The sequence below is a fragment of the Hyperolius riggenbachi genome, chromosome 10, assembly GCF_040937935.1.
Source record: "Hyperolius riggenbachi isolate aHypRig1 chromosome 10, aHypRig1.pri, whole genome shotgun sequence".
NCBI lineage: Eukaryota > Metazoa > Chordata > Amphibia > Anura > Hyperoliidae > Hyperolius > Hyperolius riggenbachi.
The window spans coordinates 15,838,153-15,855,177 of record NC_090655.1 but is presented as its reverse complement, the minus strand read 5'-3'; the positions used below and the strand labels follow the sequence as shown (position 1 = coordinate 15,855,177).

The window sequence follows — 17,025 nt, the reverse complement described above, 5'->3', positions numbered from 1 at the left end:
ATGTATAAAAATAGCGGAGGCACTTTATGTTTAAACATTCATGTGATACCAGATCCTTGGTATGTATAGTGGCTCAAAATACAACAGGAGTTACCTGGGTGAAAAGAAATCCTGGTTGTCACCCTTCACAAATGTATCAATAACTGCTGAATGCAAAGTAAGGCCAGAGAGAGAACTAAAGCGAGAGCACAAGAGCAAGCAGGAAAAACAAAAAACCCACAACTCAGACAATATACAAATTGTATCCATTATTTTGTGATAATAGACAAAGGGTGAAGAGCATAGCGTGATCTTATCTCCCAGCACTTCGTAAATTAAACATACATAAAATGTTACACTATCAGCTTACCTGTGAACAAACAACAAATCGGTAGATATATTACAAAAATTATTAAATACTTAAGATAGGTGGCATTAAGCATATTTAAGACTGATCTTTAATTTTAAAGGATAAGTGGAATTAGAAACTCCAGGTTAACTATCCTGACCTACCCAGAACGCAAATTTAAATAGAATGTCTGCATCAAGCAGTACGCTGCCCCAAGACCCTGGCTGCGGTAAAGTCCGCCTAGTATCGAGAGGATATGAAAACTGGAGCTGTTAAATTCACCTATCCTTTAAGTCCAAATTGAATTGCCATATAACCTGGAATGATTAAAATACAATCTTGCAGCTATCACATTAAAGTGTCTGGAAATTACAAGTTGACAAGAATCATTCCAAGATTTTATTATAAACCAAAAGAGATAAAAAATAGACAATATATATATATATAAAAAACACGACTGGTTATTTATTCAACATATACACCAATCTGACATATAGCAAATACACCCATGTTCAAATAAAAAAAAAAAAAATATGAATTTGTTAAAGCGCTGCCCCAAATTTCCAGTCCAGTCAGTTATTGGCTTAAGCGGTTTAAGACAAGAGGACTTAAAATTTAGAAAAAATGTACAATTTCACTGAAATAAAACAGTGTTACAGAATTAAAACATCTAGAATATCTTAAAACCACATTTTAAAAAAATGTTTAAAGTGATCTATCACTATGGGTTTTTTTTTTTTTCATAAATTATTTTACAAATATAGATAGTGGACGGGTTTGTGGAACTATTTCCTGTTGCGTGTGCTTGTTCTGGTCTTTGCTGCCGCTACTGCTGGCTTCTCATTTAATTTAGTTGTTTCCTTGGACTTCCCTCTTGTCTGACTTGTGCTGGGAGCTGCCTCTGCGGAAGACAATACAGGAAGAGTTAGAAACAAGAACTGTGGATACAGATTTAAAGTCATCAATCGATGATACTGCCTTAAAGAGAACCCGAGGCGAGGTTCTTACAACACAATCCCCATACAGAGGCTGGGTCTGCCTATAGAGCCCAGCCTCTTGCTATTTAGCTCCCCCCAAAGCCCCCCCTGCGCGTTGCGAGACCCCATGAAACACAGCCGCGCTATGCGGCTGTGTTAACCTCACTAATGTCAGTCTCCGCTCTCCCCCGCCTCCTGAATTGCTCTGGTCCCCACCCGCGTCCCTTCTCTCCAATCAGCGGCGAGGGAAGGGACGTGGGCGGGGACAGGAGTGATTCAGGAGGCGGGGGAACGGCGAGACTGGCATTAGTAAGGTAAACAGCGCACTGCGACACGCTGCGTGTCGACAGCGCGGCTGTGATTAATGGGGTCTCGCAGAACGCAGGGGGGGGGGGCTTTGGAGGAAGCTACATAGCAACAGAGGCTGGGCTCTATAGACAGACCCAGCCTCTGTATGGGGATTGCGATGTAAGAACCCCGCCTCAGGTTCTCTTTAACCAAACAAGCTAGAATAGCTCCGTTTTTGAATTTGAGCAGGCTTTGCATTTTAACCGCTGCAATAAAGGGGGAGGAAGGGTGGTTTAATAAGAAAACAAAACCCAAGTTCTCCATTGTGGATCAGTTCAGCACTACCATACTTTATACTAGCCTTATGTATGAATCAACAAAAACAGGGGGGATAGGGGGCATATGCAGACAAACTTACACCACAAAAATGTGTTTATCAAAAAAAAAAAAAAAAAAACCACAACATAATTACCTTATTACTCTTCAAGATCATATTCAAAAACGTAAAGATATATACTAGCCTTACACCTCCCTATACTTGTTTTGAAAAAGAAGTTGAAGGCGAGGACTCCTTTTCACTGAGAAAGTGTCTAATTTCTGGAGTTCAGCCACCTATCCCAGCATGCACATCCTAATGTGACGACTCAGACTGCCAAGTAGTGGTAGCCTACAGGCAGGTTTTCACTAGCATGCCACGTCTGTTTGCAAAACTGACGCAGCACCCGTACGAATGCAAAATGTGCCTCCGAATCGCAATAGCCAAGCATGGCTATGGGGATTCGAATGTGTGAAAATGGCAGCAGGCAGCACCCAGTTTTCGCCAGAGCCCGACCTAATATAAGCATACAATGTGCAGTTCTCGCCGTCAACCTGATGCTTGCTTTTATAGTATCTCCCAGTTCCATTTAAATGTGACAATTGGCAAGCATGCACATTTTTACGTAGTTACTATGAAGTCTTCACTCACATTGTGGGCCAACATGGATACCACATTTTCCTCAGTAATGCGAACAAGCTGGTGAGAGGAATGAGGGTGGCAGTAGATGGTCAATGAGACTCTTATATGTGGCTTGCATGAAAATTATATACAGTGAGACTGGGCCATTCATATGCATTTCTGATTTCTCTGAGGCACGTAAGCATCGTCATTCAAGTGTTAGCATCTAATTGGCCATCCCTAGTAGGAAGAAAGCTCACAATGGGGGTGGAGGAAGCTATCCAGGTCAAGCTCTGTTATGCTGATGGTTGGATTTGCATGGTGCTCGAAAGTATGGGACGCAACTATACTAATGAAGTTTTTTAAAAACGTCACTGTGGTGGCATATAATAAAATGCAGTAAAGAAGCCCTATAGCAGATCGTCAAGGCCTTCATGGTAGATCCCGACCCCACTATATTTTCCATTCTGTATATACAAGTGTGCTCCTAAAATTGTACATAGGTAGATCACTTTCGGCTTGTGAGCTACTTTTAAAAATTAGCAAGTCAAAGTGTGGGCACCTCTGCCCTATAGTAATGAAACACACACACACACACACCATGAATCCCAAACAAAACTGCAGAATCATGAACCCAAGACTAGACCTGCAAGGCATCTTTAATAACAGTCAATCACCAGTGCATTAGTTAAACACCCACCAGTACCCACATTTGATTGTCAAATACCTGTTTTCCTTCTTTTTGCTGGCGATACGGCTTCTTTTTCTACAACAGTCTCTACTTCCTCTTTTGAGGTCTTTGTATTCCGTGCATTCCTTTTGCCACGCCCAGCGGGGGCGTTCTCTGAGTCTACATGATTAGCTGCGCTGGCTGGGGTTGGAGCTTCAGGCTCCTTGCCAATTGCATCTGTATTGGGGTTTCTTCTTTTTGAACCCCTGGCTGGTTTAGCTGTGCTTTCTTCCCTCTCACTGCTACTCTCTTTTGGGGAGACGCCTCTTCTCTGGTTTTTAGGTTTTACTGGAGATTGGACTGTTACATTCTTTGCAGGGGTGCTACTTGAGACAGCCCCTCTTCTTCCTCTAGAAGTGGGAGCTTCAACAACAGTTTCTACTGCGCTACTCTCCTTTTTAGACGCGGCTGTTCTTCGTCCCCGTGCCGGAAGTGAAGCTGGCTTCTTGGTAGGCTTTGGACTTGCAGCTTTAGAATCATTCTCAAGAGTTGAAGACTGGCTGTCTGAATCTGAAGTGCTGACTTTCTCTAATGGTTCCTGAGGATTTGTAGCCTTTCTTCCCCTCCTACCTTTAGCAGGAGAAACTGCTTCAGAAATGACTGAAGTAGCTTTTTCTTCAGAGCCAACAGGTTTCTCTGCACGCGACCGTTTGGCAGGTACAGGTGCCTCTGCCTCGGGTTTCGTTCTTCCTTTAGCTCTGCCACCACGAGCTGGAGGCTTAGCAGTGGTTTCTACTGCTGCATCTGAGCTTTGTACATTTCCATCAATGGTCAGCAGAGGGTGCCATTGTACAGATTTTGCTTCACTCTGCTTGTCTGAAGTATGTGATGTTCTGCCTCTTGTAGACTTTCCTTTTACTTCGGGTAATGGTTCATCACTGCTAGGCAAACTTCTCTTGCCTCGTATTGATCTTGCTTCAGGTTGTTCAGTTTTCTCCTGTGAAACCACGTCTGTGCTAACTTGATTTCTTCTTCCACCCCTCTGCCTGGAGACTGGGGCACTAGTAGTGGTGGACTTTTGCTGTTCTTGGTCATCTGTAGATGCTTCACTGCTGTCTCTTGCAGGTTTTGACCTTCCTCTTCTTGAGGTTTGCTTTTGCACAACCTCCACAATTGAAGTTTCAGACACTTCTGATATGCTGGTCTCTGCAGAACCATCCTGAGCAGTTCTGTTTCGTCTTCCACGTACATTTGTAGGAGGTTCAGGCTGAAGTTTGGCCGACCTTTTAACTGATTTAGCAGCTGGGCTCTTAGCCTGGTCAGGAACGGTGGAATCTACAGTCTCCAAATGTTCTTCTGAGCTCTTGGGCTTTGACCGGCCTCTATGTCCTGCTTCCACTTTAGGCTCTTCTGCTCTGGAATCGTTAAAATCTAGAAACGGAAGGAAAAGAAGTTTATTATTTTGGCAGGACAACAATGATGTGCTCTAAAACAGTGACCGTTAAAGTGGACCCAAATTAAAAATACAAGATTTCAGAAATAAAATCTATTTTCTAAATTATAATAATAAATAGCAGCCTTTTTTCAGCTGCATGATGACAAATATAAAATATTTTACATTTATTGGAGGAACCCCTCCCTTCCTTTCAAATTGCCGGGATTTTTCCGGCAAACTGGTGGAGTAGATGGTGTCTGGCAATGGAGGAATTGCTAATGGCTGCCCCCACAGTATAATCCTAGCTATGAAAAGAGAAGGGTGAAAACCATGCACTGAAATGATCATAGGTTTGAAGGAGTGTTTATTTATCTTTGTATGTGTCAGAGTGGTGCAACTAAATATTTTTAATTAAAAAATGTTTGGTTTGGGTCCGCTTTAAGTGGACCTGAACTTTTAGAGACCGAAGAAATAGAGAAATGCACCCTGTATGTATTTAGAGAGTTTAGCCCGATTAATTCCTCATTTGTGACTAATCACAAGTTGTAATCTGATCTCTCCCGTGTCACATGACTGCCTATGGCAGATAAGGCTATTTGAAAGCACAAGAGGTTAACAATATGTCTGCTTCCATGAATCAGGAAGTAGAGACACTGCAAATTTATTGCAGGATTTGTGTGAGCTGTAACAAATGTTTGTTTAAAGGTTATTATGCTGTTGCGTATATTTTAGAGCAGAGAGGACGTTCTGAGTTCAGGTCCACTTTAAAGAGTAACTGTCCGGCTGCAAAAGCCAATTTAAACCTCTATTCTCCTGTGTTAAACAGTTTAGAAGGAAGCCAAAAAGGCAATACTGAAGTTAAAAATCTCTCCTACTGCGATGTGTGCTGAAAAGCAAGGCTGTTATTCCCAAGCTCTGTAAGGAGGCCGGCAGGACGCATAACAGATACTGCAAAGCATTCTGGGGCTGCCTCTTCTCCCCAGTGCACTACCTTGGGTCATTCCCTTCATTTCCCTATCACGCCCTAAGGCTGCTTTTACAGTGGGAAGTTAGAAGCTGCTGTAACATGAGCCTGTAACAGCAGCAGCCTAAACTCACAGCACTGAAAAATCACGGGGCATATGTTCCGTTAGAGTATAGTGCATGGGTTCGCTATTGTTCCTAGCCACATGGCTAATTAATATTCACTGCACAGTAGTGTTGTCCATTAGGATCTTTTTTGAGAGTCGAATCATCAGGAAGCAGGGAGGATATGACATCACAATTAGCTTCATAAGAGACAGACAAACATGGAACCTGCCAGGAGCATCATTCTCTGCAAATACTATATAAAAATTCTGTGAAATCCAAACGTGGACAGTGAAATGCATATGTTATGTAAGTACAGCCAATGTTTAGCTACTGATGTGTTTTTTTCCTCTGAGACCCTATACCTAACAGCTCCTCTAACTACCTGCGGACCGAGCGAGTATGAATCTACGGCGGGCAGGGGGCGCTGCGGTCCTGACCGGACGCAAGCTCTACGTCCCATTGACGGCGCGCCCCCGCCCGTCCCTGTCGCTCGGTCCGCTCTGCCCCCGCCGCAATGTGATGCCCTGCCACCTCTATGACAGCAGAGCACTGTGAGCCTGGCAGGAGCAGTTTTCATTGCCTCCTGGCCCTGTCATTCATGTAAGCCGTTCCCATTGGCTTACATGGAATGACAGAGTCAGGAGCCTGACCGGCGCACAGCGCTCTGCCGTCATAGCGACGGCAGAGAGAGCAGCCTGCGGCGGGGACAGAGCGGCGTGTCCGGCAGGAGCGACGGTAACTTGCGGCGATGCGTCGGTTTGCTGGACCAGCACCCTCTGGTCCTTAAGGGGGCAGAGGGTGCTGGTCCAGAAAGGGTTAAAGTGAACCAGAGGTGAAAAATAAACTGATGAGAATTATATTTATCCTCCTACCCCTAAAAACTAAGTATCCCAAGGTTTTATTTTATATTTGAACATTCACAAAATAGGTTGAATGTTTTACTATCTCTAATCAGTAGAAGTCTATTAATCGTCCCAGAGTGAAAATACATGCAACTTTTTTATCTCTCCCCCCACCCTCAGAAGTGGTCTTCTGCCAGGAAAAAAAAACGTTTTTGCTGTAATTTGCTCATCAGTGATGTTTACTATATTCCGGACAAGACGGAAGCTGTCACTTCCATGCCCAGAAATTAACTTTCAGGCAGCAAAATAGAAAACCAGCGTTTGCCTTTACTCCTACCAAGAGAATTTGGTACATACACAATCTCTGGCAGATTACATGATCGAATTTGCTGGCCATCGATTCTGCAAATAGAGTAATGTATAGCACCTTTACAGTACCACGACAAATACATTGATTCCTTATACTCTTTATATTTAATAAATACCGAATATGGTTTGTCTTGTTTAAAAATTAAGGACAAAATACAAGGACCTAAAAGTAGTACACCCTAGGGAGTTTAACATGTCAAGAATCTGCACTCCAGAGCATTATGTAATTTGGACATCTATGCTAGGGAACTATAAGTGCTTCTATTCCCAATGGGCAAGTATGGCCCGAATTTATGAGATCACTGCTTATGCTACTCTATGACTAATCTCAAAACACATCCCTGGTGCGATTCAACGAATGGCACTTTTGCATGTATGAAAACTGAAATTAACAGCAAACTGATTAAAAACGTCCTGTTTTACCCTGTTAACAGCAACAGGACGCTTTAATAAATGGCTCACGCCGCCGCTCTGTGCACGCTGCAGTTTACCATTGGGTGTCAGTGTTCCGTGATTGGGGAAGAGGACCGAGCGGTCCTCTACCCAATCGCAATGCCTGGAATGAATGGACGTGACCGCGATCAGCTCCCGTTCATAAAACAGGATGCCGTCACAGTGCAACAAAATGTAAAAAAAAAAAAAAAAAAAGATAACACTTCGTATGAAACAGGTATGTGTTCACTAGCGCCATCTTGTGGCCAAAAAGTAAATGGCACATACATACACTTATAGACAAAATTAATAACGTACACTTCCAAAGATGAAGTGGGTAACACCTGCAAAACGTGTTGCATTGTGGAGCGTACAATTAAGTTTACTTGAATCAGACAATTCAAGTCATCAAGTGGGGGGTGGGGAGGGAACAAGTCCACTACTACCTCCCATTTTTAAACTGCTTTTAGTGTAGATTATCCTTCTTGGTGTTTCCATTTCACGGTTACCTGTATCGTTGGTGCATCCATTGTCCACAGGTGTCTTAGCGGTAACCCACCTTTGTGAGTATTTCACACAAACGCAGATCATAACATACTACATTATAGTGGGCTCTCAATTTGCCCCTTCATCTAGTCAAGGTTTAAAGTATTGTACTCTAGGTAGTGGCCTTTTCTTCTAATTTGGAGATGGAAGAGGCAGGTGTGCTCAAGGTTTTCAGACAGAACATTTATATCACGCTTTTCTCCTGGCGGACTCAAAGCGCCAGTGCTGCAGCCACTAGGACGCGCTCTATAGGCAGTAGCAGTGTTAGAGAGACTTGCCTAAGGTCTCCTACTGAATAGGTGCTGGCTTACTGAACAGGCAGAGCCGAGATTCGAACCCTGGTCTCCTGTGTCAGAGCCCTTAACCATTACACTATCCAGCCATAGCCGATCTGTCGGGTCCGCTCTAATGTGCCTGCGCAGTAGAGCGGCCCGACGGAGATCGGCTATTTTCGCCCATCTCCGTGCAGAGAGTGAATACTGCGCCTGCGCTGGAGCCAAGAGGTAAATATTTACATTACCGCCACTCCGGGAGAAGCCTTAATAGAATCCGGAGGCTTCCCCCATCCGAGGTGAGTACCCCCAGGGGAGGTTTTTTCATTACAGATTTTCTTTAAAGAGACACTGAAGCAAAAAAAATAAAAAAATAAATTATGATATAATGAATTGTATGTGTAGTACGAATAATTACTAGAACATTAGTAGCATTTTTAATTTCGGTTATATAGTTTTTATAATATTGCATCATTCTCTAATATTTGCAGTTTACACACTACTCAGCATTCTAAATGATTTTACAGAGCAAGCTAGTGAACTTTTGAACTGTCCTCTGCAGGAAAACAACAATACAGTGCCAGCCACTAGAAGCTTCAGAATACAGAGCTATGTGACTAAATGTTGGAGCTCAATGGCTCTTTTGCATAGAAAACTGAAGTTTCTTAACGTCCTGTACTGGAAACCATTTTAGACTTAGGTCTCTGCTCCTAATGTTTTATTTCTTAGCTGTAGTACACAACCAATTAATTTTTTTCTTTCGATTCAGTGTCTCTTTAAAGCAACCAACAAGACCATACTATACGGGGCAATTCAAAGTTTTACCTTGAGCAGAAGCTGTGGCTTTTCTTCCCCTCCTGGAATTGACGGCTGGCTGTTCGGCTACAGTACTGGCTTCCGATGGCTGCACCTGCTCTGGCTCTTCTGTCCTCTGCCTAGAGGTTTTAGTCTGGCGTACGGTTTTCTTTGCAGATTTTGCTGTATCCAGTGCTTCTTGTGGCACTTCCTCCTTCTCTGGAACTAAAAAAAAAAAAAAAATAAAATAAAGTAAGTTAACCAGAACCTACGCCAAGAAATTAAAGTGGGTCCGAGGTGAACTTTTACTCATTGCATAATTGTGTTCCTTTCCTACTGTTTATAGGGCATTCCTCAAGCCAAATATTTTGTTTTAATACTCTGAAAACCTGTGGGTGTGGTTTATTTAGTTTATAGGGAATTAGAGAGCCTTGGCAGTAGCAAGGGCTCATGGGAGCTCAGTCTGGGCAGGAGGGGGAGGTGTTACTAGCCATTGATTTCAGAGGCAGAGGGGATTAGGTTTTTTTCACAGGCTGAGTGCTCAAGATACAGATAAGCCTGCCTCTGTGTAATGTTTACAAACAACATGGCTGTTGTCATTGCATCACCGAAAGAAATAATCATTCTATTAAAGCTGTTTGCAGCTAGATTCGCTGTGTAAACTATCTAAACTTTAGATAAGATATATAGACAAGTTACTTGTTAGTTAATTTTTAATCTCGGACATGCTTTAAAGAGAGTCTGAAGCGAGAATAAATCTCGCTTCAGACCTCAGATAGCAGGGGCATGTGTGCCCCTGCTAAAACGCCGCTATCCCGCGGCTTAACGGGGTCCCTGATCCCCCATATCTCCTCCGTACAGCCGGGGAGCGGTTCCTGGTTGGGGCAGGGCTAACCGCCGCAGCCCTGCCCCACACGCGTCTGTCAGCGCGTATCTCCGCCTCTCCCCCGCCCCTCTCAGTCTTCCTTCACTGAGAGGGGCGGGGGAGAGGCGGCGATGCGCCGCTGATAGACGCGACTGGAGGCAGGGCTGCAGCCGTTAGCCCTGCCTCCAGGAAGCAATAAATCTGCGACCAACAGACGACCAAGGTTTGCTGGGGTGGGTTTGGGGGTGAAGGGACCCCCGTTTAGCGGCGCGATAGGAGGGGCACACATGCCCCTGCTAACTATGAGCTCTGAAGCGATTTATTCTCGCTTCAGAGTCTCTTTAAGCCCTAAAAACAGCCTGATCACATGGACAACTGTTACCAGAATGTTAGTCAGTCGACCAGCCAATGTGAAAGTACTAAATGGTAGCAACTGTACTAAAAGGCTGTAGCTTTAAAAACTAGTGGCCCCTTTCTTTACCTGTTTAACATTGTCCTATAAAAGTAGTGATGTGTCGGATAGAAGTGCAAACATATGGCGGACCTTTTCACTTAAAGAGGACCTCCAAAGTGAAAATTAAAATCCAGCAGCCTGCAAAGAGAAAAATCGCCAAGCTATTTACTACAGTAAATAACTTGGCGTTTTTCTTCGGGGGGAAAAAGGGGAGGCGGGGCTAGGCAGCACAAGTCAAGTGACTGCATCACAGGACAGGACTTCTTGGGTAAATATAACTGCTTAACTTGCAGGCTGCCGGATTTTAATTAAAGGTCTTATTTTTCAGCCATTGTAGTTTTTAAAGAAAAGTGCTACGATAGAAAAAACCCACACAATTTGCCCGGTTATTACAATGTTTCAATTATGTCCCTAGTACAATGTATGGTGATATTTTATTTGGAAATAAATGTTTAATGAAATCACAATTGGAACACTGCGCTCATATAAGGGACTACTCAATCCTCAAGGAATTTTGCATGAAATTTTTAAATTGAGTCACAGCATAAAGTCCATGTACAAGCACCAAATAACCAATAGTGTGCTGCTGTATTCAATATGCACAATCCTCTATAAAAAAAAACCCTAAAGTCTCTGCGTCCCGTGTCCCACGTGCGCTCTGCGCATGTGCAGGGACGCAGAGACATTGAGGGAGAGAGCGATAACGGGCGAATGGGCCAGCGCACCGTCCACTGTGCAGCGGGCACATGCACATATATATATATATATATATATATATATATATATATATATATATATATATATATATATATATATGTATATGTATATGTATATGTATATGTATATGTATATGTATATGTATATGTATATGTATATATATATATATATATATATATATATATATATATATATATATATATATATAGGACTCCTCAATCCTCAAGGAAATTGTACTGTGAGTCAAGGTAAGATTTTGTGCAAAAGTCCATGTACAAGCTCCACATACACACTACAGAGTCCTTTATCATGTAACAGGTGTGGCGCGCTGCTGTTCAGTGTGTACCACTCAGACTAGAAGAGAATAGCTGCGCTTCGGTTTGTGCTTATGTTTTGTTGCTATGGCAACTCCTCAGGGGCTTGCCATAGCAAAACGTTGGGCGGAGTCGCGGTGTGAAGTCAGCGCGAAAGTCTGGTCGGACGCGGCATTTGCGTAGGAGCGGTTTTTATTCCTTCCAGTGAGCAGTATTAGCACCGATAGCGGGAATGACATCGGTGGACTGGCTGTTAGGTAGTCCCTGGGTGCTCTACCCACCCTGGCTAAGTGCATTACTTTGCTTTACGTGATCCCTAATCGCTCATATGGAGTGGTCACTATCCCATGTTGGGCACATTTACTGGAACTTTTTACGTTTTTACCGATTTCTGCATGTATATGCAAACCTAAAAAAAAGCGAATATACCCATAAGTAGACTTTTACGCGATGAGGAGTCTCCATTTTTATTATGTACAGCTGGTGATGAACTTGAGTCCCTGAAGGACGGGAGGTGCCAGAGTGGCTGTGGGATGGCCAATACCCTAAACGAGACATCGGGGTCCTTAAAGGGAACCTTAACTGAACGGGGGGTAAAGAGTTTCACTTACCTGGGGCTATTACCAGCCCCCTGCAGCAGTCCTGTGCCCTCGTCGCCGCTCTGGAATCCTCTGGTCCCCCGCTGTCACTTAGTTTCGTTTTTGACGACTCACCAGTCACCGGCCACCATGCATATTATTGGACGCATTCACCAATGCAATTAGCGCTATTGCGGACCGCAACGCGTACAAAAATACGCGTTGCCGCATTCCGCACGCATAGATATGCGGCAACGCGTATTTTTGTACGCGTTGTGGTCCGCAATAGCGCTAATTGCATTGGTGAATGCGTCCAATAATACGCATGGCGGCCGGCGACTGGTGAGTCGTCAAAAACGAAACTAAGTGACAGCGGGGAACCAGAGGATTCCAGAGCGGCGCCGAGGGCACAGGACTGCTGCAGGGGGCTGGTAATAGCCCCAGGTAAGTGAAACTCTTTACCCCCCGTTCAGTTAAGGTTCCCTTTAAGGCCGCACCATCCGGTGAGTCCCCACCTGACGGGGGCGTTGTATTACCCGTTGATTGTTTTATACCAAAAGCAAACAAAAGCGCAGCTATTATCTTCTATTTATAAAGTTTTTTGTTTTTAATTACGAGCACTTACCGTATTTGCAAAGAGAGCAGTATGATACAGCCTATTGACATACATGTAAACAGACAATAAGTATATACCCCTGGTTTATACGTAGTCCCAAAGGGGGCGTAGATACACAATGTGGCATCATTAAAGTAAATAAACATATATGAAGAACAGAATCCCCATAAGGAGAGTAACTACTTAGATTTTTACTGCATCCTGTAAGAGACATAGGAAAAAAGTAATTTATGTACATTTGAGTAAAATGCACCATCATATGCATGTGACCTTATTTAAAGTGGTCTAACACCCAGCATTTCAACTTTGCTTTAAAAGATTGCTTACAGCTTATAAACTATTATGCCAGATTTTTTTTTTAGCAGAAATTCACTGAATGGATTAAACATGACATTTTAGTGCTGCATTTAGCTAGAAATGCTCCTTGTGCTTGCTTGTTTAGTTACAAATGTATCTATCTACAATGTAACAAACAAACACTGCTCTGAGAGAACAAAGAGGGCTTCCCCGGCAGGCTTTTCAAAGGTCTATTTGTATTACAAATAAAGATACATTTTGTAACTACAGATAAGAACGGATGCGGATTCCTAGTTAAATCCAACACTAAAATGTCATGTTTAACCCATTCAGTGAATTTCTGCTTAAAAAAAATCTGGCATAATAGTTTGTAAGCTGTAAGCAATCTATTAAAGCAAAGTTGTAATGCTGGGTGTTAAACCGCTTTAAAAGAAGAGTGGTCCAGCACTTACCCTCAGCCGCCTTTGTGCGCTGTCCTCTACGTTTAGGTGATGCAACCACTTCCTCTGCAGCAGGAACAGTTTCTTTGGGTGCTTCAGTGTTTGCCTGTCTTCCTCTGCGAGACTTCACATTCTCACTTGGAGCAGGTTCTTTAGGTGCCTCTGGAGCTTTAGATCTTCCCCTACGTGTAGGAGAGGTCAGATCGCTTGCAGGAGGCTCTTTTGGTGCTTCTGGAACTTTAGTTCTTCCTCTGCGAGGAGGAGGAGAGGTTACTTCAACACTTGCAGTGGACACTTTTGATGCTTCTTGAGCTTTAGCTCTACCTCTGCGGGCGGGTGTGGTCAATTCACTTGGGGCAGGAATAGGTTCTTTTGGTGCTTCTGGAGCTTTAGCTCTTCCTCTGCGTGTCGATGTAACATCACTTGCAGCAGGAGGTTCTTCTGGTGCTTTAGCTCTTCCTCTGCGGGCAGGAGAGGTCACCTCACTTGGGGCAAGAATAGGTTCTGCTGGTGCTTCTTGAGCTTTAGCTCTACCTCTGCGGGCAGGAGAGGTCACCTCACTTGGGGCAGGAATAGGTTCTAGTGGTGCTTCTTGAGCTTTAGCTCTTCCTCTGCGGGCAGGAGAGGTCACCTCACTTGGGGCAGGAATAGGTTCTAGTGGTGCTTCTTGAGCTTTAGCTCTACCTCTGCGGGCAGGAGAGGTCACATCACTTGGGGCAGGAACAAGTTCTTTTGGAGCTTCTGGAGCTTTAGCTCTTCCTCTGCGTGTCGATGTAACATCACTTGCAGCAGGAGGTTCTTCTGGAGCTTCTTTAGCTTTAGTTCTTCCTCTACGGGTAGCTGTGGCCACATCGCTTGCAGAGGAAACTTCTATTGCCACTTCTGGAACTTTAGATCTTCCTGCACGTGTAGGAGAGGTCACGTCACTTACGCCAGCAACTGGTTCTTCTAGGGCTTTAGTCCTTCCTCTGCGGGTGGGAGAAGTGACCTCTTCACTTACAGCAGGAACAGGTTCTTCAGGTACATCAGTTTTAGTTCTTGCTCTTCCTCTGCGTGACGGCAAAGTTTCATCAGCAGACTTCTTAGAAACCTCTGCAGTGACTTTAGGACCTCGTCTGCGCGTTGAAGGTGCTTCTTGAGCAAGCACAAGCTCCACTACTTCCGCAGTTTCAGGGCTACCCCTAACTGGAGAAACAACAAAGACTGGCGCCTTATCAGCACTTTTAGATTTTCTTCCACGGGTTGGAGATATGGTCTCAGTTTCTTTGGGTATGTCCACTTTTGTGGATCTTCCCTTTCGTGTCGGTGGTACAACAACTACCTCAGCAGCTGATTTCTTGGGCACATCTGCAGAAGGTCTAGCTCTTCCTCTACGAGCCTGTGAGCTAACTTCCACAGATTTCTCATGGGCAGCATCTGCACTCTTTGACCCATCCCTCCGCAAAGGAGACTTAGCTTTGACTTCAGTAGTTGCAGTTGTGACCTGGTGTTTTCCTTTGCGTGATGGAGAAGTTAATGGAATCTCAGATACTGGAAGGGATTCTTTTACCGATCCTTGAGTGGTTCTTGGTCTTCCTCTACGACTTGGAGAAGCCATCTCAGCATCAGAAACTGATTCCTTGGGGACCTCTGTGGAACTAGGCCTACCCCTAGGTCGAGGTGAAGAAGTCTCCACAACAGAAGTTGAAATAGATTCTTTAGCTTCTCCTGTAGTCAAACTCTGTCTTCCTCTTCGTGTAGGTGAAGTAACCTCACTAGGAACCGAATGTTTAGTTGCTGCTACACTAGCAGGAGCTACGTCAACCATGCTTCTAGGTCTTCCTCTGCGTGTAGGCGAAGTAATTTCTACAGCCGCAGCTGGGAGATCTGTAGCTCCAGCGCTTTGTCTTCCTCTTCGTCTAGGCGAGGACACCTCCAGCTCATCAGCCTGAGACTCCTTAGGATCTTTAGCAGCACTGCGCCTTCCTCGAGAAGATGAAGATACTTCAGGAATTATAACTGGTTCTTCAGGCATTTCTGTGTGAAAGAATTATAAAACAGAAGATCAAATTTTCTGTTTCAGAATGCAACTCACCTTAAATATTAAAAAGGGATGAGTGAGTTTTGTGGGAGCATACACTTGTTAAAAAAAACAAAACAAAAAAAAACACTAATTGCAATCTCTGGGGAAGTCATCTACTTTAGGGTCTTTAATGTCAGGTTATTTAAATCCCAAATTCTAGGAATCCAAGTATAGGCACCCACACACTACAATGATCTCCCGTCTAAATGCAGATTAGATCACTGATTGAATCTGTTGTGAAATTGTTAACTGATCGATTTCCACCTAAAAGCGATCGATTCAGTTAATCTGTCCAGGCGGAAAACGCAACTACCGCCAGCGGGCGAGGGGCGCGTTAGATACGGCGATGACTGACGCAGCAATATATCCCCAGTATGGCTGGCACGAGTCCCCGCAGTCTTACTTCTTCCGCCACCTTCTCTTCACTTCCTGTCCCGTCCTGTGAGAAGGCAAATTTCAAACAGAGGGCAATCTACGGTTTGAACTTTCTGCTTGTCACAGGGCGGGACAGTAAATGAAGAGGAGGGCGCTGGAAGAAATGAGACTGCTGGGACCCGGGGACTCGCGCTGGCGGACAGGTGAGGTTTTGCAGCTGGCCGGGGGATCAGGGGCGGCGGTTTCACAGGTTGTGAATAGATTTCAAGCTGAAAGATTCAAAATCTGTGTGCAGTGTATGGGCAGCCATTAGATCCCTCTCTTATCACATTGGATCAGAGGGATCTATTTGCCACCAGATCTACCAACAACCGACCAGTGTATGGCAGCCTTATGGAATCTATTTTACCCCTCTTACAGATTTTGTAATGACTTGGTCTTGACTCAATCAAGACAGCATCCACGTCTAACAGTTAACAGAAGAAGTGAGGGACTAAGCCTGAACACGAGTAAAAAACAAACAAAAACCAACCACACATTTAAGGGTATAGACGTGCAGTGCGTGAGGTCATGTGGCCTGTTCATTAACCCTCCTGGCGGTCTATTAAAAATCGCCAGGGGGCAGCGCAGCAGTTTAAATATATATATTTTTTTAAATACATGATAGCCGCTGTGCAGCGGCATCCCCCCACCCTATTCGATCACCTACGGCGATCTGCTATCAGGAAAACCCGTTCAAAGAACGGGATTTCCTGGAGGGCTTCCCCCGTCGCCATGGCGACGGGCGGGATGACGTCACGACATCATTGGGAGTCCCGATCCACCCCTCAGCGCTGCCTGGCACTGATTGGCCAGGCTGTGCAAGGGGTCGGGGGGCCAAGGGGCAGCGATCGGAGTGCACACGCAGCTAGCAAAGTGCTAGCTGCGTGTTGAAAAAAAAAATGTTATGCAAATTGGCCCAGCAGGGCCTGAGAAATCCTCCTGCGCAGCATAGCCCAAGCTCAGCTCGAACTTACCGCCAGGAAGGTTAAGAAACTATAGTAGTAATTTGAAAACAGAAGTCTTGAGTCTTCCCGGCTTCTGACAACTGTAGGGTAAACTTAAAATGTATAATTGGGTTGCTGGATTTCAGCAGTTACACAAAAAAGCTGCATGAACAGCTCAGTTTTAAAGGCCATTTTCAAACAGGAAGAGGGAAGGCTTGCTATGATGGTCCTCGATCAGCCTCCTCTAAGGAGGAAAGGTGGAGGGGTTTATGAGATAACACACAAAGGTATGTGGATCCAGCATGTACATACCTCTGTGCTTTCCTTACGGCAGGCTTTGCCTTGAGTCATGTGTGCTT

General features: G+C 44.4%; 1 protein-coding gene across 5 annotated transcripts in view; it reads right to left on the bottom strand.

The window, feature by feature from the left end:
• Positions 1-704: 704 nt before the first annotated feature.
• MKI67 (marker of proliferation Ki-67) overlaps positions 705-17,025 on the bottom strand; it is a 66,695-nt gene continuing 50,374 nt past the window's right edge. For all 5 annotated transcript variants that reach the window (XM_068257536.1, XM_068257535.1, XM_068257538.1 and 2 more), the window contains 4 exons: positions 13,256-15,259; positions 8,993-9,187; positions 3,258-4,631; positions 705-1,229 (listed from right to left, as the gene is read on the bottom strand). In XM_068257536.1, the coding sequence (XP_068113637.1) occupies positions 1,114-1,229; positions 3,258-4,631; positions 8,993-9,187; positions 13,256-15,259 (3,689 nt within the window). In that variant the 3' untranslated portion in view covers positions 705-1,113. The remainder of the gene's footprint in view (positions 1,230-3,257; positions 4,632-8,992; positions 9,188-13,255; positions 15,260-17,025) is intronic.